The sequence below is a fragment of the Numida meleagris genome, chromosome 6, assembly GCF_002078875.1.
Source record: "Numida meleagris isolate 19003 breed g44 Domestic line chromosome 6, NumMel1.0, whole genome shotgun sequence".
In the NCBI taxonomy this organism is placed as follows: domain Eukaryota; kingdom Metazoa; phylum Chordata; class Aves; order Galliformes; family Numididae; genus Numida; species Numida meleagris.
The window spans coordinates 45,459,536-45,484,735 of NC_034414.1; the positions used below are offsets into that span (position 1 = coordinate 45,459,536).

The window sequence follows — 25,200 nt, forward strand, 5'->3', positions numbered from 1 at the left end:
TACATATATATATATATTTATATTTAAAGCTTAGTGGAGCTTAGTGGAAAAGCATTTTTGAAGTGCTTTTCCAAAACCTACATGTCAGTATTACTACGAAAGGAACAAGATTTTAGTGGGAATAAAATACACTACATTATTTTAGTGCTATCCATTTGGCCTCTCCTTGTTTTATTGTTACTTCTCCAGTATCAGACTTGAAACACTTTAAGATAAACACTCTCAAGTTGCTGATGAAAATACAGTTCAGAAAAGTATCATTTATACATTTTGACTGATTGAAGATAAAAAGAAAACAGCTACCTATTCAACACCACCCCGAGAGCTTAATGCATTTATGAGATCTGGGGTTCATACTCTCAGTTGTAAGGTGAGGGAGAAGGAAGCAGAAGCATATCACAAGGCATGCACAGAGACCTACCAGAGCAGTCTGTAAAAGGTGCTCAGTAAAAGCTATAAACATCAGCAAATAACATGCAGAAATTAATCACCTACTTAAGTCATTTTTATTTGCTGCCACAACAATTCAAGAATGAAAAATATATTCTGTTTGGCTAATTTAACAGACTGCACTTGGAACTTAGTATTTCTTGATATAAGTTCTTGATACAAGGATACAAGTATGGAAGGAATTCAGGCTTTTAAAACTAGCCAATGCAGGTTACAACACTGCTTATTAAGATACTGTACTGTAATATAGATTTTGCAGTCCTGCTCATTACCTATAGCACAGCAACTTGATAATTATTAACAAGCCTTCCTAAAATGTAATTCTTTAAATAATTCCCTTCTCTATAAAGGTACTTCAAGTTATGCTTGCTACGATTCAGCAAGAATATCCAGTGGCCTTTTTCTATACAATATTTTAAATTCTAGGGAAATTTGGAAAACTATGAAAGAATGAACAGAATGTGGAACTTCTGGCTAGCTGCTAAGCATAAGAGTTAACTCGAGAAACTTCTGAATTCGGAGCTGTTTATTTCAAGATAATTTCATGTGATGTATACAAGACAAGGGACATGCCTTAAAATACAGAGCAGCTTATTTAAAATAGAAATTACTTCAAACTGAGGGAAAGAACAACATGGTAATTCCAAATAAATCAGTTGCAGAAAACTGACAGTGCCAGATGACTGTAGGAAAATTTCAGAGAGGGGAAGCAGTTAGATAAGAAACCAGATGCCAAGGCTGATGTCCATTTCTCAGCGTCTGCACTCTCCACTTAGAGAACACCCTCAAGCACCCCCAGGTCAAACCCTTCCAGCGTTATGCTTCTATTTTACTGGCAAAACAATCTACTTTTCAGTCAAGCTCCATAGCATTGCTGAGTTCAGTCTTGATGCATTTCTCAAGTAACCATCACAACCATTAGTCATTTAGGGCCAGATCTGTTTCTAATGCCATTACAATGAAGAATGTACTAATTGCAAAAGTTTTCTTTTGGTTTCATATTTAAAATAAGTCTGAATTTCCACTTTTACATTGTCTGCCCAGAGATGAAAGGCTGAAGGAGTTTGTTCATAAACACAAGACGAGAAAGCCAGTTACTGTCTGCAAAATCAACTTATTTAGACTGAATGCCACACTTTTTTATACTCATGACATCTGGAATGACAGTGTATATCAATATGAAAAAATATTTTCTCTCCTTCCCATGTCACACTTATTAGTTCAGGTAAATATATGCCTCTAAACTTATCATAGCTGCTATTCACATAACTTTTCCATGTCTCTATAATCCAACATCTTAATTTTAAAAAAGTAAAATTAAATCACATAAAAGATTTCCCCATTAAGAAGTAAAGCAATACATATCCATACCCATGCAGGGAGTCGAACAGTTAATCATGGCGTGATTCTGCAGAAGGAAACAATTTCCCAATGGTAAGTCTTCATTTTTATTTAAAGAACATGTGCTGCAGGTTAGGTGTTAAGTAATCTTATGACTGCTTTCTATGAAAATATTCTATATATATCGATGAAGATACCTTTACCTGCTTTGTAATGTGCTTCTTGGAATAAACTTTATTCTGAATGAACATCTACAGGAAAGAACCTTCTCTGAAGATTGACAGCAGCTGTCCACTTATTGGCTGATTTTGCTTGTTTGCTTCTTCCTTTCATTCTTCCCTATACACAAAGAGTTAGGCTACTCTTTACACTTTGCCGTGTCTTTCCCATGGATCTTTAATATTTATTTTGCTCTGCTTTACACTCCTCTCCCACTTCCCACCCACACTTCCTACTGCTGGGATGAGACTATGGCTTACAGACCATGCTCATACAGTTAGGAATTTTTAAGAGGGGAAAATAGACGGTGCAACATACTCAAAGACCAAGGTGGCTGCAAGCTGTGGACTACAAAGAAATCAGTAAAGAGCATCCATACCCTTCCTTTGTGAAGGAAACAGCAGCAGTCATTTGTTTGGACTGAATAAGCTGTCACAGAAAGATGAGGAATTACAGCATTGCAGATGCTAAGAGTTACTGTAGATGGCCATCTGTGAAGGTTTATAAATATTTACAATCAGTAATGCCATGTTGCAAGGCAGGTGACTACAGCATGCCTTGGTGAGCCTTGTTCTGTTTTTAATCTGCGTGGCCTTGGAAGAACATTCCCTCCCCCAAATGAGGTCAGTTATCAATCACTATCATTGTTCTCTCCAATCTCCCGTTGGCATGTGGTGGTTTTTTTTGCCCTGAAACAGTAATTAATAACTGGGAGTCATTGCTCTGTAATGACCTTCACATAAAGGAACTGTTAATGCAAAACATGTAAATTAAAATGGCAAGAAACGCAGTACCATATGTAGAATGTAAACGTGAAGATTACTTATTAAAAGTAATTACTGAGTGATTTGAACTCCAGCACTTTGGAAAACAAAATACAACTCTTCCCAAAAGAAAGCTTAGCAAGATGAAATATATCTTGCAGACTTTTAACACATGGTTACCATTTACAGTAAACATGATAGAAAATGTATCATGTCTATACAGTATACAGTAAATATAAGGAAAAAATAGTTACGTCACTGAAAAATGCTCAAGTCTGAAAGCAGAATAAAGTAGAAAGAACAATCACTGATTGATTTCCAAATAACACCTTTCTACTGCAAGTATAAATCAAAACAAATGCACAGGACGTATTTGTAACAGTGTAAAAATACACTGCCTGGTCATTTTCTGATTAAAATTTTATACAACAGTCACTTGTGATACTGACTTACCCTGTAGCTTGAGGCTGGAAACAGTGTAACAGTAACAAACCCAAGCTAGATCACCCCACACTTAGACAAACAATTCTGGGTCTTTCACATAAATGAAGCCAGAAGGAAGAGAGCTAAACACCTCATTGCCACAGTTGCAATGAACAGGTTGCATGACAGTAAAAGGTTACTTATCCATTTTTCTGTCATGTACAGGGTTAGCAATGAATGGGATGGAAAAGAATAAGAAATTTTTCTTTCATGGTACCTGCATGAAGCCATATTTGAGCTAGAGTCATCCAAGGATGCAGGGGACCTTGTTTAGGGGCACTGCTTTGCAGAGATGAAGCAACTTCAGACAGTGCTTGCTCCACTCTGGAAGCTGCTATTGAAGTCGCATGGATGGAACCTGTAAAAGTAATTTTTAAAAATTACAAATCAGAAAAAGAATAAAAGTCAAACTTGCTGCATAAAACATTTAATCATAAGCCTTTTCATAAGGTTTTACCCAAAACTCCTTTACATTCAATTTACATGTGTCATTTGGGAGAATTTTTCAAAATCGCAGATTAATTTCCCTTGTTACAAAAGCTTTTATACTGCTCCCTGGGATTCTATACTAAAAACACACTGAACCTGGCACATTTTTGTGTTGTTGCTCTTGATATTCTCTGTTAAACTCAAATACTCTTTTATGGCAACCTGTGTTCCAAAAAAAGGTTTGTGATGGTATCGTATACTGTAATTTTCAGTTAGCTACATGCACCTTGATGTTAGTAATTGCTATGTCTTTCCATAGAGTGTAATTAGATGACTATTTTAAGACTAATAATAGCATTAAAAAAAAAGAGTTAAATATAGAAGATGATCACAACAAACCCCAACACAAATACACAATTAAACTGCACTGAATGTAAAGCTTAGCTATTCAGGAAGACTGTATTAAAATGCCTTGTGGTAAAAAATCCCTTGCAGGAAGAACATCTCCAAAGTTGCCTTGGGTAATTCCCTTAATATAAAGCATTTACAAGTGACATTGGAACATCACTGGCAAATATTAATTTTTTCCAAGTACTGGAAGTGATAAATCTTCTATGAAAAGAAAAAACCTAATGACAATGGTACTTCGCATATCCAGTTATTGACAGTGTCCTTAGTTTTGATATAAAAACAGTATTTTTTTTTTTTTAAATCAAGACCATGGATATTTTAAGCTATACTCCTTGTCATCTAAACTTCAACACATCTCTTTTTTTTTTTATAATTACAGTTTACAAGATCTCAGATTGACCATGCCTGATTAATAAATATTGGAAGTAAAATATTCCATACTGAATCAGGTAAGAAGTCTTCTAAGTCCAGTGGCGTATTTGTAATGGTCAACAATGGCAGGTAACTCAATTGAAGTCCTGAATCCTGTACAGGTTGAAGCACATCTCACAAGCTCACCACTAACAGTTAAACAATAAATAAAAACTTCACTCTCAGTATCACAGGTTGTCTGAGAATTGTAATGAGAAGGAGGTTCTCACATGAAACATGCATTCTTACACGCAATGAGATATATCAGCAGATTAGAAAAGGAGTTCCTAGTACACAATTTAGTGGGAAGGGAAATTTTGTCTCAAAGTACACATCATGTTTTCCTGAACTGACAGAAACAAGGCAAAAACAGGAGGTGATCAGTATTTCTTATGCTATTTTGAACAAGGAATTGACAGAGATCTGATACTGCATCTGGCTGTGGAGTTTGCTTTCCTCTGCTGGTTAAGGAGAGAACTCACACTCCAGTCTGCATCCCTGAACATTCACTGAGGTTTCTGCATATCTTATCTTAAAGGCTTCCAAAGAAAGGCAAAATGGAAGTTTAAGCAAGAAGCATATGGAGCATATCTGAAAAGAAGCATCAGCCAAAGGTACCATAAATAAGCTCTAGTCTCCCCTCAGTGTCTGTAAATGCACGCCACTGCAGCCTGTCAACTGTAACACCTCCAGTGACTCATAACAAAGGAGTCTCCTCAGCAATTCAGCAGTCTGTGTTTTTTTTTTTTTAAAGGCGCGATTTGCTGGTGGAAAGGATATCATCTAATCACTTCCTTCTGAAAAGTAAGCATTCGATTTATTATTTAAAAAGACCTATATTTTCTATAATCTAAACCAGAGACTCTGGCTGCTAACCAGACCACAAGTGCTGCTAGATTTTAAGTACAGAATCATAGAATTAGCTAGGTTGGAAAAGACCTACAAGATCATCCAGTCCAACCATCCACCTACCACCAATAACCCCACTAAACCATGTCTCTCAACACAGCATCCAAATGTTTCTTGAACACCTCCAGGGATGGTGACTCAACTACCTCCCTGGGCAGCCCATTCCAGCGCCTGACCACTCTTTCAGAAAAGTAGTACTTCCTAATGTCCAGCCTAAATCTCTCCTGGCGCAAATTGAGGCCATTCCCCCTTGTCCTGTCACTAGTTAGAAGAGAGAAGAGGCTGACTCCCAGCTCACTACAACCTCCCTTCAGGTAGTTACAGAGAGCAATGAGGTCTCCCCTGAGCCTCCTCTTCTCCAGACTGAACAATCCCAGCTCCCTCAGCCACTCCTCACAAGGCCTGTGCTCCAGACCCCTCACCAGCTTCATCGCCCTCCTCTGGACATGCTCCAGGGCCTCAATGTCTTTCTTGCAGTGAGGGACCCAAAACTGGACACAGTACTCGAGGTGCGGCCTCACCGTTGCTGAGTACAGAGGGACAATTACTTCCCTACTCCTACTGACAACACTATTTCTGATACAAGCCAGGATGCCATTGGCCTTCTTGGCCACCTGGGCACACTGCTGGCTCATGCTCAGCCAAGCATCAACCAACAGCCCCAGGTTTGTTTCCTCTACACAGTCTTCCAGCCACTCTGGCCAAGTCTGTAGCGTTGCCTAGGGTTGTTGTGGCCAAAGCACAGGACCCAGCACTTGGTCTTGTTGAACCTCATCCCAGTATCCAGCATGTATTTAACCATAAAACATATATCGTACTATATTATTATAACCTGTTGTATATCAATTTCTATATAAGAAGCACTACACTGTGATAAAATTTCTATGAGAAGCAGCACTATGAAAGTATCATTACCTACACTGGAGTTAAAACTAGGTGGATACCAAGTGTTTTCTATGGTAATTAACCACTATCCTGGACTTTATGGAAGAATAAAAAAGTCTCTTAATTAAAAATATGTATATATATGTCTATAAGATTTATTTCATGAAGTGTTGTTATTAAAGTGGCTTGCTAGGAAAAGGGGTTACAGATTCAAACTAAAAGAGGGTAGAATTGGATTAGACATAAGAAATTCTTCACTGTCAACACTGGCACAGGCTGCCCAGAGAAGCTGAGGATGCCTCACCCCTGGAGGCATCAAAGCCAGGTTGGATGGGGCTGCGGGCAGCAGACCTGACCATATGGAAGAGGGCTGGAACTGAGTGAACTTTAAGGTCCCTTCCAATCCAAACGATTCTATGATTAGAATTGCTTATATTTCCTTTAGGAAAAAGTTATCCCTTAAGTACTTCAGCAATTAGTTCTTTAAAGAAAAAGCACATACAAGAATTAGGCTTCAAGAGTCTCAATCAAGCCACTTAAAAATATTTACCTCTTATCTTTCACTAAATTAATACAGCTGATATAAAAATGTATTATATATTCATTGTGAACATTAATAATCTAAAATTCAACACATGCCAAGTTAGCTTAACTGTTTTAGAAACTCAGGCTGCAGATTATTCAACATGACCAGCTAAATTTAAGTCATCTCTAAACAATACCCTGAATAAGAGATTTATTTTAGTTTAAGTTTGAAAATCATATCTTAAGCAGAATACAAAGAAACGGTGTAATATTCCACAAAGGTATTTGGGAATTCCAGCCTCTGAAATCCATCACGCTTTAGTCTTATTTAAAAGCTTCAAAACCTTAGACATGATGAACAGCACAAAAGCACCAATATCTGTGGTTTGTTTTGTTTCTTTAAAAATCCTCCTTGCAGTGGCTGTTGGAAGTCATCAGGTCCATGGCTATACAGCTTCCATGAGGAGGAGGGCTGACCTCCAGAACAGTCTTGTACGTCTAATCAACACAGCCACTGCATCTTTTATCACAATTTTGCATCTTTATTTTCTTTTTTTAAATAAAATAAAAATTTAAAAATAAATTTAAAATATATATTTAAAATAAATACATTTTATTTTAAAAAATAACATAACCATAGTCTTTTCACAGTGCCAAATTTAGGCATGTATCAGGAATATTGCAATCATGCTAATAGCTCTAACCAATAAACTCCTGAATGCTTCTTTAGCTTTGCCACAATTAGGCATCATCTGACTTATTTCTAGCTCTTTGTGTTAAAAGACATTGAATAAGTTTTCATTTTGTACACAAGCAAAGATCACCTGAAGTCATCTCCTGTGCACTAAAAGCTTCTTCTGACCCTCCTCCACATTTTATTCAGCCCTTTTCTTATTTAAGAAATAGCTTCCCTGTTCTAAACCCAGAGTCCTCAGACTGAGATCCTTATAATTGCATTATAACTGTATCATCTATATTAATTTCAACTATAAGTGATGAAAATACAGAGGCTTGCGAGGGTAAAAAGTGAAGCTTGAAGTTTGCTTGAGGCCTCAATACACAGACAGTTCCCTGGGCTGCCCATAGATTTTGTCATAAGTTTGCTCCCTTCCCAGCCTTACCTGTATTATTCTTATCTTGGTCTTTATCATATATTCTTATCTTGGTCCGTAACATATCTCCACTACAATTGCTATAACTCAGCTGTAGCTTCCTTCAAATGCTCAATAGAACAATAGGAATTCCTTGTTAGAAACTTCACCACATCTTAGAAGTATACAAATAATCTTGCTCTTCCAAGACATCTTCTAAACCTGCTATTGCAGCATGACACTTAAGAATCAAAAAAAAAAAAAAAAATCCCTAAAAAAAAACAAAACACAGACAGCAAAGAGTGTCTCTTTCGGAATGCAAAAGGATGAGGTGTGGAAAGAGTAATTATAGCACTAAAATTGATCTTATCTACTCAATTCCAAGCCCTAAGACTTGCTTACATTAGGTGGGCCAATTATGAAACAGGGACTATTTTAGCAAAATCTAGCATACACCATTTATTTACTGACTGACATAGGGAATAACAACTACATTGCACATTGCAAAGTGTGACAGAATGTCTTCATTTGCCTAATAAAACGTTTCTAAACCAAAAAGTTTCCTGTAACATTTAACCAGCAATTCACAGAATTTCTGCTCACCACACTAGCATACTATGTGCAACAACCTATGGTTATGTGAATGTTTCAATTCAATAGCATAAACAGAAGACCTACCAACAGATTTGTACAAACAAAAATTAAGTAAGTAAAGCGGTCTCACATAAAATCCTTTGTTTTCCAAGATTTGCCTACAGCTCAATTTGTGAACAATGAAGCGCTCAATTTACTTCTCTTTAGGCTTTTTTCAAGATAAATATTGTAGGAAAGTCTGCACAAAATCAACCTTTTAAGTATCATCCATAAATCACTCAACGTAAATAGAAAGTGCGTCTTGACTTTTTCAGTTCTTCCCTTGGTCATTCCCCCAGAAATTCTTAACAATGTTACGTAAAGGATATGAACTAAGACATAGACTCTATCAGCACTTGGAAAGTCACTAAATCAATTTGCATCAAATTTGCCATTTAAGAATGAGTAAAAAAAAACATGGATGACATCTTTCACAAAACAGATTCATATCATGTGACAAGAATACCAAAAAGGGATTTCTTTTTATACCACCAAAGTATATTGCAAAACAGTTCTACATTTATCACATGTTTTCAATCAATGTTTCAACATTTATATAAAGGAAAAATGCTTCAACAGCAATGCTCATGCAGGAGTGAGAAGGAAAAAAGCACGTGACTGTCAACTTCATATTCACGCAAAGCTGCCAGTAGGAACATTAGTGGTGAGGCACACTGAGAACTGTGCTAAACAAAGCAAAGATGATAGAAAGAGGCAGCACCTTCTGCAGGACAAAAACAACACTGAAACGACTCATTCAATTTATCAAATTGGCAGGTTTAGTCAATTTTTTTTTTTTTTTCTGTCAAATTATTTGTGTCTGAGATATCTTTCAAAATAAAAAATTATTAATCTAGCTCAATTTTTGGTACGGTTATACATGGAGATATGCTGCATGCATCTGGGGGTAAGGAGGTATGGACAATGTCATTTACAGAGTCTTCTTCCAGCGCTCTGAAAAATGCTTCTTGTGCTTCATCACTGTCAAACATGCTGTTTTACATCTCTTCTTATCTTTTTATGGGAAACAAATTCAAAATTTACTATCCAAGGCCAAATGTACAGCTTTATAATATAACTGGTTAGAGGGAAAGAATGTTGGTTTTGCATCCTGGTTAAAGCAGCAATTATTTTTATTGATCTATATTCTTCATTTTCTCTCATTCGGCTTGTTTGCATCATTTCACTATTTTAAAACACACACTTCAGAGATTTACTCTACAAGCAACAATTATACAAGAGAAAGTAGTAGTTTATTATGACTCATGAGAGAAGTTGCAATGTTGCCTTTTAGACCAACATGCTCCTTAGGAACAGCAATGGCACAGTATCTCCTATAATACAACATGCTAGCAGCTGGCCAGTGTGTTATACAAGACCCTCCTAAGACATTTTTATTTGCAGTCCTCTAGAAATGAATACTGCCTCTTTAATTATTAAATGCAAATGTTAGTTGAGTGCATTCAGATCTTGTAAGATTACAGCCCATAGAGTGACTGAATGAGCAAAGAGCATCAGCCTTGCCTTGCACATTATTAACTTCTACTACCGATGGACAAAACATGTACGTTTTGTGGTGAAGGAAAAGGTGATTTAAGTCCTTAAGAAATTAATGGAACTTCAGAGTGCGTACTACTTACAAACTGAAAAAAGGGAGTAAAAACCATGAAAGTAGGCATCTGATGGATTGCCTTTGAACAGATCAAACCACAAATTAAAATCCAAGCTAAAAAGGAAATAAATAAAACAATAAATAGATAAAAACCACGGACTTCAAGAAAGCCAGAGGATTTCCGATAATCTTCAAACTGTAAATCAGGTTTTACAGAGTTCCAAATGACAAAAAATAAATAAATAAAGGTATTACTATTTACCATAAATATTTTCATAGAACCTTTGCTACGCCTCTAAAATCACATTCCTGTTCAACAGAAATTGGAAGTCAAGGTAATATAAAAAGTTTTACTTGCTCTTCCACCAGAAGGGAAAAAAAGAACTAAGAGAACATGAGATTTTCAGCCCTGTTAACTATAGTAGAAAGCTATGAAAATCTGGGCAAACTTCTAAACTTGTACTTATTCAAAGATAGAGAGCTTTGACCTTCATATATTATTTACACTATACAAAAGACTCCAATATCTGTTTTTTCATGGTTCCACTATTTTTCATGTATGTTGGAAGCTCCTTTCCCTGAGGACACAGTAGCTTTAATATGAAATGGAAAACTTAGGCTTTCCGTAATAGTATATGTGCATGGACTTCTACATTCATTCCATTTGCCTCCATTCTTGAGCAATGTTTATTCTCTTGTAGCACTGCAAAGAACATGCAATTTAATGCTGACTGTCAGTGCTATTTCTAGACTAGGCCTGAGCAAGTCCAACTCAACAGCACTCAAAGCTGTAATAGAAATTAATCAGCTATTCAACTGCTTCAAGAACAGTCAGACTTAATCAAACTTCTCTAGGACACATTTCCTGAAGTCTAAATGAACCACTCTCCTGAATTTCCAGACATAGGCTTATCTATGAGGTAGCGTTTTCAAAATTCCAGTCTTAAGTCAGCTACTTTAATGAGCAAAAGATTTATTCCCTAGATTTTGTTAGGAATTGATATCTTTGAAAAAATACCAGTTAAGAGCTAGTGTAAAAGTGAACTTCCTAAGACTGGATTAGTAACTGCAGTTATAAACACAGCACTATGCATAAATCCATAGGTGAAGGACAATTTAAAAGAAATAACAACAAATTAAAAAGAAATACTTGGTAAACTAAATTTTACTCTGCCACCCACCTGAACTACGCTGGCAGTAAGACTCTACAGTTTGTATTTAAACATGTGAATTGATTTTACAGCATGTTTTAACTGGTGTCATTTCAATGAAGAGAACAGCTCTTGATTTGGAAGAGCAAAATGCTGATTTTCACTACTCTACTGCCTCTGAATTGTTCCAATGCAGCCTACCTGTACTATGAAAACATATGCTAGTATTCAATGCATCTTTTTCTTTCATATGAAGTTCCAGGGAAGGTTTGTATGCAATTAACTAAAGGCTTTAATATCAACTATCTAGATATCATTAAGAACTAAGAAGGAAATGCTTTGGAAGGAACAGACTTGTTGGATAAATTATGCCACCAATGGAAATAATTACAGCTGTAAATGATACAATGCAGTAATGACCAATAGCCTCTTATACGAAACACCTACCATTTTCTGTAACAGTCTGGAGAACAGAGTATTAAATTGGTCTGTAACTTTACATCTTTGGGGACCAATAGAAGAGTTTGTTCTGGACAAACTCTTAAAATCCGTTCAGTATTAAATGCATCTGAAAGGCCAGATTTTACTCACACTCTGTTGAAGCTTAAGTTATTCTAAACACGGTTTATCAGTTATGAAGATTATCAGAAAAATACAGCACAAACACATCCATCAGGAAGAGAAAACCAATTTACAGCCAGAAGGTGAACAGGGCTCAGGAACTTGGTCACAGCATGGAGAGGCTGCATGGGGCCAGACAAAGGAATCTGATTTAGGATGAGGAAGATGAGATGATACAAACACTTGGAGAGGAGACTCTGTTCTTGAGAGAGAAGATGAGGAAGTATCAGAGGCTAAAAAGTGAAAGAAAGAGAATGATAAGGGTGTGGGGCGAGGGGTGGGGAACAAATAGATCCAAGAACAGGGTTTAATGGACTCAATAATGGGTGTCAAAAAAATGCAAAGCACTTATTTCCCCATTCAGTAAGATGGAAATGGCTTTTGCATAAACTAAATTGTACTTTTTCTGAAAGCAACAAAAAAAATGAATGTGGCACTCATAATGTACTCCTCTTCTGTAGTAAGCTAGCTTTGAAATCAAATTCAAGATTAATTTTTCTCTCTGTTATAATGCATGATTTTGTAAAATATATCTAAGAGGAAATAAAGAACAAATTTTAAAACTCAGCCACCACTGCTACTTTCTGTGGCAAACGAGGTGGACTGTAGCCACTACACAACAGATTGAATAATCTGGTTTTAAAAAGATTGAGTGCAACTTACTTTAACCAAAATAGTCGACTCTCAAATCTCAAGTGATTTGCACACGCTTATCTACCTTTAAAAAGGAAATCTGTCTGCCTCCCTCTGAGATTTTACTTCAGTGAATGATTCTAGTATTTTATACTGTTTAAACTATTTTATATATACTGGTCTAGTATTGGATGTATACTGTCTAGTATATGGATGTTGGAGCTAGATGATCCTTGAGGTCCCTTCCAATCCAAGCCATTCTATTATTTCATGATTCTATGATTCATAAAATCTTTTATTCCTCCCACAACCAAATATTTATTTATTTTAGTAATACATACAAACGTGTACAAGCCACTCATGGTAAACCAGCTCAAACAGAAGGAAAGCTCAAAGTAGTTTTGCTACATTTCCTGATTGGAACAATGGAATTAACAGTCCAGCCTTGTAAGAAATACAGCATACATGGTTTTTCTTCTTCAAAGATTACGAAGATTAAAGCCTGAATCATTTAACCATTTCTCATTTAATCACTCATTTTGTCAGATTGGTACAACCTTTATATAAACACTGTTTTTTCAAGAACTTTGTGTTCAAATTTCAACTTTTGCTAAATTGACATACCTTAAAAAAAAAAAAGAAAAAAGTTTTACACCCTTTACTGAATTTTAAAATCCTTTTTTTTCCTTTCTTTTTTTTTTTTTTTTTTTTAAACAAATGAACAAAAAGTTGCAAGTCTAAAAGAATTCACGTTTGATTATTAGGTCTCATTTCATGATACTAAGATTGGTCAAGCAATGACTAGGCAATCAAAGTTAGGAACGGGAATGTTTTGACATTTTCATGTGTATATACATACATAAATGCATATGCATGGTAGCACTGCATTGCATAAAAGGCAGTGAAGATTTCTGCCCCCAGCACTTAAGTACTGTAAATGCCCATTTAGTTTTGCATTTCTAAAGACTAGGCATGAGCTCTTTCATCTGATAAATACCTAACATCTGGATCATCAACTGTATCTATTTCCTGCTTTTTTTGCACAAAGTTTCTTTGACAGTTAACCTGGAGTTTTCTCACTCAAACACTATGGTATGCTTAAATTTTAAATCTTATCATAAGATCATATCATAAATCTTAAATCTTATCATAAGATAACCTTATAATTTCTGCAATATCTTTATATATTCATCTGGATAAGGAATTTTTGACAAACTCTGACATGAAGTTTTTACATTGATGCTCCTGCATAGATACAAAGCCCCAGCCCTTACCAGAATTTAAGTATGCTCATTATAAGAAGGTTTTTTCTGCTAAAATTAAAAACTCAAAACCAAAACAAACAGAAAAATGAAAAACAACAACAAAAGACCCTCCCTATTCCACCCAACAGAATTACCTTTTATAAGAAAAATAAACAAAAAGGGACTCCATATTTCTAATTTCCAGTCTTGTCCTCTTTGATAGTAGACATAAGCTCTAAAACCACAGCTAAGATTCAGGACAGAAAGGCAAACTCGTGTTTGCCTCAAGCAAAATCTGGGGAGAGTTCTTGAAAAGCTCACTGCTTTGGATGAATGTTTATCTGTACTTAAAAGCTCTGAGGAATACAAAGTTTATAAAAATCACCAATTACTTATGCTCTCAAGTGTGGCAGATATAAAATAGGACACCTGAAGGTGTAAACCAAGAGCTTTGTGTCCCTATGGAAAACATACAAACAAAAAAAATCAATCACCCTTTTTTGAAAGGCATAGAATAAATTATCTTTTTGAAACCTTTAAATACATACATGAAACCTTCATAATCTCGTTAGCTCCTAGAGCTAGACCAGAACACAGAATGATCACTACCAGATTTCATGCTGTTATCTTATACATTGTAATGACAAGAACACAAAAAAATTCTACTGTAGGAGCAAAGAGTATGAACTATGCCATCCTTCAGAACACGTGATATTACAGTTCTTTTAAACCAGGTGACTTATCTTTGTAACTGAGACTTCTTGCCACTATAGCAAACACAGAATTCTCTCTTCTAGTGAACATTAGCTCCGACTTCAACTTTCAGACATGAAATATCTCAAATGGATTTTTCTCTACTGCACAATTCTAATATTAAGTAAAGATATATAATACATTTCAGCGCATCTTAGTTTATGGGTCAGTGTATTCTAATTCACAGGCTGACAAACTTCCTCATAAGCTGTTCTTACTGAAGTATTAAGTGATTAAGGAGAAATTGACATCTGAAGGATGCCAAGAAAGGCATGCTACAGTTTGGAGATAAAACCCAACAAAGAGGGGAAAAAAATAAAAATTAAGGTTTAGAATGCAGATAATATACTACAAAGGCTTTTGGATCTAGGATGTTCACAGTAATTATTTCTGTGTTTTTTTGTTTTTGTTTTTTTTTACAGAATGCATGGCTCATCTATTTTTATTTAAATGACCTCGAGGCATATCAATTTGCCTTGTGAAAATTTAATATATTAAAATGTACAAGTTATACATTGTAAATATTTTCTGCTATGTAACAATCATACCTTTTATGTAGTGCAATTGTGAAGCACAATTTTGGCAGTATATATAATTTGTAATAAATGTTTTTTTCTTAAAGCTATGTCTAAAGTAATCCACCTGTGCAATCTTATTTTAATATACATATTGGAGATCTTAACATATTCAATTAGTCACACCTTGAGTTTTCTTGAGATTTAGTTTTCTTAAATTTTTCTGATATGTTTTTTTAAAAAAGAAATTATGTGACAAATTCTTGATGTGCAGAAAAGAATAGAACTTTGGAAAATAGGCTGATAAAGCACACCGATTTATAGCTTTTACAAAAAAACACCACCAAGCTCAGCAAGATCCAGACCATAGAAATTTTAATTTACAGTGAACATAATAAAAAAGTACTTCATAAATAAAAAAGAAAAAAAGTCTTGTATTGCAAAACTGTTATTTCTACTCATATGACAATGCAAACATCTCACAATATATGATTTCATTTTACAAAACAAAACAAATAACTAATAAAAAAAGCCTAGTTATGAGAAGTCAATTTTACTAATCCTGTCATACAAATGCAGCTCTTACCTGTTTCAGGATCACTGAAATCTGGTAATGTAATTGTATTAAGCTGTCGTCTATCAGCAATAGCTCTGTCTAACAGGCTGCTCCCACGTCCAGAATCACTGTAATGAAGTATAAAAATTGTAAGCTATTAAAATACAAAATTATTTACTGAGATACAAGTTGCACGCTGCCCTCCTCCCACAGAGGTTCTTTCTGTAAAGGTTCTTGCTATGAACAAATTTAGTACCAAGCATCGCTAACCACTCACAGTACATTGAGCCAGCTGCACAAGGACAGAATTAAGCTGAGCAAAACTACATCCAGATTTACTTCAGCAACTTTGTTGTCATAATTAGTACAACCAAGAAGCAAATACAGAGTTTTAACTTGATTTATAACTAGCAGCTTTACAAAAAGGCTTTACTGTGCCTTAAACTATTCTGTAAGATAAGGTACTGTTCTTTTAGTAACCCAAGACTACAGATGCAAGTTTGAAAATCTACACTTTTCCCATACTAAAGAGAAACACTGAACTCAAGACATCTAATTTTAGCTAAAGATGTTATAAAAACATTATAAGTACATTTTGCATAAAAAGGCAGCACTTTTATCTCAAGAGATTTGAGTGTTGTGGTGTTTGTGTCTTGTTTTGCTTTTCAATATGTACATTAGCCATCTAATGCTGAATTTGATACTAATTGTGGAGTAGGAATATTTTGAATACTTAACAATAGATCAGGTGCCTAAGCACTTTCCACAGGTTTTCCCTGTTAGCTCTTGTGGACAAATGTACTCAATTTCCACGTTAGTTGAAACTCACTATCTGCCCCTCAGGCTTCTTGCTGATAGACTTGCTGGAAAACTGATTGGTCCTAGAACTATGATTAAAGATTCAGCAGAAGAACAGAGACTGGAGAACTAATGGCTAATGCAGTAACTCCGTTTTTAGGACTCTAAATTAGTACTACTTCCTATCAACTAATACTTTCAACAAAAGCCTTTTTATTTTTTATTTTTTAAGAAGCAATCCATAAACTTTAAAATAATGAACTTTAAAACAATTGGGTTGTTAGATCAAATTAACAAAGTGCAAAGTTTTATCTGATTCTTATATTCCACAAAAGAGAAAAAACTACACAAAATTCCCAACTTAAAGTAAAACCTAAGAGATCTTAATCTAAACCGCGAGACTGAAATTTAATACATCTTTACAGCTGCCCTAGTTTTTTAATCATCTCTTTCCAAATCTGAACAGAGAGAAAGGCAAGAAACCTTTCAGCAACTCTTCATGGTTGCATGCTTCAAAAACCAATGAGACAACTTTCTCTCTTTGTACAGCCATTATTAAAATTATGTAAATAAAACTTTGCATTATACTAAGATCATTGCAAGACCAATTTCCTTACAGAATGATGCCATGATAGAAATCCGCAGGAAACAGAAGGTGACTTTCTGGGACACACACTATCAGCTTTAGTTGTTACACCAGCGATTGCATATTTTCTGTATTAATTACTTCCTCAATCCACAAGCAATGACATGCCAAATGTTGCTGACAAGGAAAGTGAGGCTTAGCATAAATATCTTTTAAGCACATTACTGGCACTCTGGTTTGTTCTGTTTTCTTAAGGCAAACTAAGTACTAGAAAATAATTCACCTATTCAAGTAGCATGCTGAATAGAAACATGGCTGATGTAATCTTTATTTCATACACATTCCAAGTCTCATATCACAAACTGATTTTGTAATTCTTATTAAACTATTTAATGAGAAAAACGTGTATATACTGAATAAAGACAAGAACAAATTGTTGTCAATCAGGTAAACAGAGGTAAGAAAAAGTGCTGCATTTAGCATGTACTCTACACGCTATCTCTAGCTGTTCAAAATTCATTTTCATTAGTAAAAGATTATGGAGGACAGCGAATCCAAGTTTACACCACAAAATCTGATTAACTGCAAGAAATACTCAACGTCAATCAGCTTATCAGAAAGGTGAGTTCTTTTCTCATCGGTAAAATTATACATGAAAATTAGTTTTGAGTCTAAATCAGAATTAAAAAACAACATTTCACATGAACTGCAGTGAGAGGGCCCAAAACTGGACACAGTAGTCGAGGTGCGGCCTCACCAGTGCTGAGTACAGAGGGAGGGAGTCCTTTAACTAAATTTCTACTCCAGTACTCTCACTCTCAATCTTACTGATATAAAAGGTTCTATAGTTCAGATCAGGAGGAAAAACAAGATAATTCCAGTACATAGAGCCACATCACAGAGAACATCATGGAGTTTTGCCCTTTCTGTAATTAGTTCTCACCACAGCAGAGCATATTAGCTTTGGTGCACATAACTTCAGAGAACTCTAGGTGGCTCGTGCCTATCCATCAAGTAGCGTCATTGCACTTTCAGTTCCCCCTAGGGTAAGTTTGTTCATTTGCAATACCAGAACAAGTAAAAGCAGGAATGCTGACCTAATATTGCCCTGTCTAATACTGCACAGTCTAGAATTCTACAGCACCTTACCTTGGGTTAGTGAGATTATAGCAGGATTTCCAAATCTGGAGCATGTGTTTACAGGTAAGGAGTGCTTCATCTGGGCCTCTGCACAGGGATTCCAATTTGACTTTTGTAAACAGTAATCTAGAGAAAAAGGAAAAAAAATTAAGAGAAAGAAAAGAGATTCAAGCAAAACTTCTTTGATGATATCCAATCTCAGGCTACGCTGGGGAAATAACTTCAAAGATAGTGTTAATCTAAATCTTTATTTTATCAAGTAATTGTAGTAAAGTCAAGTAACTAATGGTGTCATCAAAGTAATAGTACTTTTTACAAGATGGCCTTTCCAACTGGATAGGAACAACAGCTCACAGGATTTTAATTTTTTTAGCTTTTTTTCTTTTTTTCTTTTCCTTTTCTAAGTTAAACAAGATAATATTCCTTAAGGAATTAGCAGGACCATTCCAAACCGTATTTTGTATGTTGAGGAGAAGAAATGTCTTCATTAAGAAAAATCTTTACTACTTTTATGAGAAAGGAAAGTGTTTTCCTTAAGTTGGCTCACATGAACACTGGAAGGAAAACAAATCAGTATCGATACATGCTATTTGCCTATAATATATAAACTTTTTTACCGTCAGCTTTTTCTACAGGAAATAGAAGAAGCTCTTCTGAAAAGATACCACTACATCAGATAGATACATGGGAGTTCATCAGCATTAGTAAGATTAACAAGTTAATGTAGGTCCATGCAATATTACACTGCCATTGGCAGGCACTGTACATTTTTAACATTTTCAAGTGATGACCTGAAGAAAGCACATAATTCATTAGATACACAGCAAACTGTTCCTAAGGAGAGCAAGCATTTGCTGGAAGCCGCTATAAATTAATTCTGATTTCAAAGTTGACACTTCTTAAGGAAGCAACACAGACAATGTGCACAACCTCCTAAGATGACAACTGCATGTTCCTTTGATATGCTATATACTCAAGTACCAATAGAAAGTTTTCCTCAGAGATTAACTTGGAACAACACCTTCCTGGATAATTAAAGAATATGAATACAACAGGACAGTAAAGCAGCTAGTCAATTGGTATGCACATTTATAGACGTCACAACATCTGGGAACAGAAAATACACTAGAAAAACACTAATTTAAAAGCAGATTTTAGTATGTTGCAAGATTAAAGAGCACAAAGCAGGAGGAGAAGATACAAATAAAACTGTTAGCCTACTTTCCATTTTTGAACCCAGGTGTACTTTAGCATTTTATTCCAGTACAACCTCAATCATCCTAAGTGAAAAATTTATTTGTTTGGTCATATGGTTTGTGTGGGAAGACTGAGAAGGGTGGGCATGTGTGAAAGCTCAGAACTCTCTTATCCCAAATACGAACTTCAAGGCTGCTAATAGCAACTGCAAACTGCCAGAGGGTTTTCTCAAGAACAAGAAATGATAGCGAGTGCTTCAGCACACACAGTAGCTAAAGCTACAGCGTTGAACTGAATGTCCTTTGCAGAAAATACGCAGCATATAAATCTGAGAATTAATTCTACAGTGCACGTGTTGCCGGGACTGAGATAAAAAGGAAATACAGGCCATTGCATTAGTTAAGGGAATGAGTGCCTGTGGATAAGCAAGTGTAATAAGGTCATATGGAGGCTCATTCAATGTTACAGAGCAATCACTTATGCTTTCCTAGTATATCAGGTTTTAGTATATGGGGACCTATACAGATCATTTGAGGTCATATTCCATTTGACACTGTACCTATGTCACTGGAAGAAAAGATGTCCAGGTCTGTCTACCATTTTACTCAGGAAAGAAGGAAAAAGAGGACAAGCAACATCCTCTGCCCCTCACACTGCTACATCTTTTCTATCCCTAACATCTCCCTCCCCAAAGGCAAATCACATCCAAAGTAATAGGAATATAATTCATGCAATGTTTCCCACTTCTCTGTACTTAAAAACAAGGAAGTGATTTTCATAGTATTTTTGGTAAGAGTGTAAAAAAGGTTTTTGTACATGTGGTTTTACTTCTTTTTTTAATAGTGATTTTAAAGCATTTTACAAAATGTATGGAACTTAATAAGTTCAGATGCACTGAATTTACGAGTCATTCTAGAAACAAGATAATTGTAATATATACCTTATTTTATACAGTTATTTTATACAGATAGACCTAACTAACTTTAACAGCCTGCAAAAGGCATTTAAAACTTCCAGAAATGCCGTAAGAGAGAGAGAGAGAGAGAGCAGTAGGTTAGCAATACCACTAAGTGCTTGCAAGAGGTAAAACGAAGATTTAGCGGGAGATGGAATGGGAGGGGATGTGATTATTAAGAAATGACTTAAACACACGTACAAAATAGCAAGAATCTGTGCAATAAAAATATAAGAACCTGGACTAGTACGGTGCAGGATTCAAGAGAAAGATAACAGAAAGGAAGTATCCTTGCAAGAATTAAAGCAGTGCATCAGAATTCAATGCTTTTTATGCACCTGGAGCACATGCAACATTATCCCTGTTTCTTTTGAATTTCAGAGAACAAAGGACCCGAATGGCTGCAGGTTTTCCAAAATAGAAGCCATAAACTGAAAGTATGATGGGAAAGTCCTCATAATTCTATGAAAGGCTAGACAACAGTATCTAATGCCAAGATACATTAAACATGTGTGCATTTGTGCGAAAGAAGTGCACTAGTGTGGGACTACCCACATCCTAAAGCAAAAATGAAGCAAAAATAATCTTTTGAACAAAAACAGTAGCATTTACAAAACCATACAGAGCAGTTCCCCTCTATCTGTGAAATATTTTGACTATAAATCAAGGAATAACTAAGACATTTCACAAAAGTCAAATGAGTTGTTAAGAGAAAAAAGAAAACATGCCAACTAAAGATTTACTTCATAGACTGGCAAAGGAAGGGATGAAAAAGGAAGGAAGCAAAGGGCAGGAGCAATACTGTGAGATGAACAGGTCTCTAGCTCAATTCCTCTGAGTTCTCCATAAACACTATAGGAGAAATAGGTCAATAACAAGCAGCTCAGGGATAATTATCATCAGGAAGGTATGTTATCAGGAAGCCATAAGGTACATCATCTGAAAATGGTTTTTTTGAAAGGCCAACTTAAAGCATCTGTGGAAACAGCTCTTCTGGAACACAGTCTGCATTACTGACACAGAAAGTTAAAAGCTTCAAAAGGAACTGTCCTAGTAATTTTCACACACGTTTTTAATATTGAGAGGTATGATGATGAAAATCAATCTGTACATTTTGTAAGAGTATCAAGCCATTTAGTTCTGTCTGTTTGTAAGAGGCTAATGTTTAAATTAGTAGCATACAGTGCAGAATAAAACTCATGGTGGAACAGCACTCATGACTAAGAATGCAAATAGTGAGGAACAGACAATATTCATGAAGTGTGGAACGGTATCTGTCAGCGATGTGTGAAACTGGAATAAAAAGAAAAGAAGAGAAATCTGCTTGGGTCAAATCCTTTGGGGAAGAAAAGTAGGTAAAATAGGCTAGGTTCCGTTAAAGATATCTGACTATGAAGACATTTATTTCAGCATCACTGTTTTATATATATACAGATCATCAACACTAGATAAAAGTACAGAGAACTGCATCATTTTAGGAGATTAATTATCCAGGCAAAATGGAGAAAAAAATCAAACTCTTAAGTGGAAAGGCTTTATTATTTTTGGAGCTAATGGCTGATCAATTTATTAAATAGTTACTGAAGCAGCAAATGACTTTAAGATCAAACAGCTGCTCATAACCTAATAGATATATTGCTGGATTTTTGTTTAAGCAAAGAGTGAGAAATCCCAAATGGGTTTATAGCTAAATCTTTGAATTTTAACAGGATATGCTGAAATAATGCAGTAGCGAAGGTTAGCAAATATATCTATGATACAGAGAAGTCTGGACTTGAACAGAAAGATGCTAAAACACTTATGGATTTGCATTACAAGTTGAAGGGGTAAAACTCAATGTTTGACAAATCAATCATCAATAAAACTGTGCAAGTAAGATAACAGAAACTTGCAGACATCCTACGAAGAACAGCGGGAGACGGATATGGGAAGAGAAAAATCAATACAGAAAGCTGCATCTTTGGCACACTGCAAAAGGTAAAGCTAAACTAGATCCTGAAAGGGTTATTAAACAACAACAAAAATTAATCTTTGCAGGCTTTTTTATACCTAAGCAGGTTGGAAAAAAAAATATTTAAGAATCATAGAATGGCCTGGTGTCAACAGCTTATGGGCGTTCAGGCCAGTTCTGTGATGAATGGGATGGGGGACCCATGGGCCCACGCTCCGGGAAAAGGGAAAAAGAGTAGGGAGATGGCCCTGAGAGCAAAGAACAGTGGCAACAATCTGAGGAGAAACAAACTAATTTACTAAATAAGATATTGGAATGCAAAACAACACACTATAATACAATAAAATTACACTTTAAGCTGATAAATCCAATACAGAGAGAAAGAATGTCCAAAGTCAAGGTAGGCCTTGCTCTACTACCGACAATAAGACTGCTGAGGAGCGAGGTGCTGCCAGGACGAGAGACGGGCAGAAAGAAGGGGACGAGGTCTCGTGATCTGCAAGTTTTTATCTTTTCCCTCTGGCCGGAAATGGTAACAGAGGAGCAAAGTACCGTGGGGACTGTAGTAGTCCTTCTCTTCTGAGAACCAGGTACATACACTACATGATGTTATGATGTGGAATACCAATAACCAAAAATCATAAAACCATGACACCTGGGTTGAAAAGAACCATAATGATCATCTAGTTTCAACTCCCCTGCTGTGTGCAAGGTTGGCAACCACTAGACCAGGCTGCCCAGAGCCACATCCAGCCTGGCCTTGAATGCCTCCAGGGATGGAGCATCCACAACCTCCTTGGGCAACCTGTTCCAGAGCATCACCACCCTCTGTGTAAAAAACTTCCTCCTAATATCTAAACTAAACCTCCCGTCTTATTTTAAAATCACTCCCCCTTGTCCTATCACTATCCACCCATGTAAGCAGTCATACCCCCTCCTGTTTATACGCTCCCTTCAAGTATTGGAAGGCCACAATGAGGTGTCCCTGGAGCCTTCTCTTCTCCAAACTAAACAAGCCCAGTTCCCTCCACCTTTCCTCATAGGAGAGGTACTCCAGCCCTCTGATCATCTTGGTGGCCTTCCTCTGGACTCGTTCCAGGAGCTCCACGTCTTTCTTGTACTGGAGGCCCCAGGCCTGGACGCAGTACTCCAGATGGGGCCTCACAAGAGCTGAGTAGAGGGGGACAATCACCTCCCTCTCCCTGCTGGCCACTCTTCTTTTAATGCAGCCCAGAACATAGTTGGCTTTCTGGACTGTAAGCGCAGAACTCCCAACCACCATAATCCTTATTTATGTCATCTCTGATTTGGAAACAAAGACAAATAGGGAATGGGAACACTTTAAACAAGAAGAAAGTTAATGCATTCAAAAAACAGTCCCCTTTTCAGTATTGTAGAAATAATAATACAGATTTCAGGTAGTAAAAATGTTAAAGAAAATATAACATCTATGAGTATAAAGATTGAAGAACAGCAACCATAGTGCTGGTGTTCTTTTAAAAGAAGACACAGACATATAATTACAACTTTAATCACACACAAAACATTATTAAAAAAAAGACAGTAGGATTAAATAACATTGAAACAGGTAGACAGATCATCATACACATTCAGTAAGAAAGACTGCAGAAAACAACCTGGGTAACAGTTATTCCAAACCAGAGCTGCCTAACAGCCAGCTTCATCAAGGTGAGACTGCTGTCAAGAGGGCAGATGTAATTTTGGAATGCAATTGTTGAAGCAGAAACAGAAAGAAACTGCCTCTGTACAATACCCTTGTGAGGTCACATCTGGAACACTACAATAGTTCTCATTATAATAGTTACATACACAAAATTTCAAATTGGAGCAGCTGCAGAGAAAGGCTATGAGGGTTATCAGCTGACTGGAGACTGCAGAGCATGAAAAATATTTAATGTAGTCAGTCTACCAAAACAAAAGAGGTACAATATCTATGCACAAATACAGATGGGACAAGCACCATGCAGGGAAAGAACAGTTCATCTAGAGGACAACTTTTCCACAAAAACTAGTACATATAAAGGCAATACAGATTAACAGAACTTTAAAGATGGAAATTAATTCTCCTAACATTATAAATGAAATTGTAGAACAGAATGCTTCCTCAGTTTGCTTTGGATAGATTGTAGAAGAGATGTAGAAAAATGCTTGAGTGTTCTTAAAACACTTCATGAAAAGTATTACAAAAGTAATGCCTCCTGTTTTATTATGGTATGGCCTCCACTGCACTCTTTGAACTATGTTTCCCCATATATTTATTCACAGCACAGTAGCATTGTTTTTTTGCAGACAGAAGCAGTAGTCAAATCCTGTGACGTTCAGTGCAGTTTATACATGCTATATTCCATCTTAGGAACAAAACAACCTTATGAAAATGCAAATCCATAAACCATAATGAAGATAGTTTCTGACTAAAGCCAGAACAAATTAGTTATACTTGAAAATTTTTTGCTTTCCTGTCTTCAACAGCCTGCGGCAGCTAGTTCATAGCCTAAACTGGGACTCCTTCAATCAAGCTTCAGAGAAGTATCTACAGCCTAGCCATACCAAGCAAATACAACAGTCAGAGAAAATACCCTGAGGCGAATAACCAATTTGTTACATAAAGGAATATCTACCTATCAACAGTGCCTTGTTTAGTGGACCATCCTTGTAAAAGCACATAATAACAGCTAATATAAAACACACAGAAAAAAAAAATCACACAAAAAAAGACAGTATGGAAAGAGAAAAATGAAGCACCGATGCCGTCTTTTACTGAAAGAGGTGATTCTCTTACTATATTTAGTACTGGTGCAGCCTCACCTTGAATATTTTGAGCAGTTCTGGGCTCCGCAATACAAAAAAGTTGATAAGGTCCTTGGAAGCCTGCAGAGGAGGGCACCAAAGCTGCTGACAGGGCTGAAGAAGGCATGT

At 36.1% G+C, this 25,200-nt stretch overlaps 1 protein-coding gene across 3 annotated transcripts in view; it reads right to left on the bottom strand.

The window, feature by feature from the left end:
- The window catches only part of TTC7B (tetratricopeptide repeat domain 7B), a 127,968-nt gene that overhangs the window by 30,364 nt on the left and 72,404 nt on the right, over nt 1–25,200 (bottom strand). For 2 of the 3 annotated variants that reach the window (XM_021402002.1, XM_021402004.1), the window contains 3 exons: nt 18,170–18,286; nt 15,667–15,764; nt 3,475–3,615 (listed from right to left, as the gene is read on the bottom strand). In XM_021402002.1, coding sequence (XP_021257677.1) covers nt 3,475–3,615; nt 15,667–15,764; nt 18,170–18,286 — 356 coding nt within the window. Of the gene's footprint in view, nt 1–1,994; nt 2,131–3,474; nt 3,616–15,666; nt 15,765–18,169; nt 18,287–25,200 lie in introns of all 3 variants that reach the window. The other variant, XR_002440305.1, reaches the window with a different exon arrangement.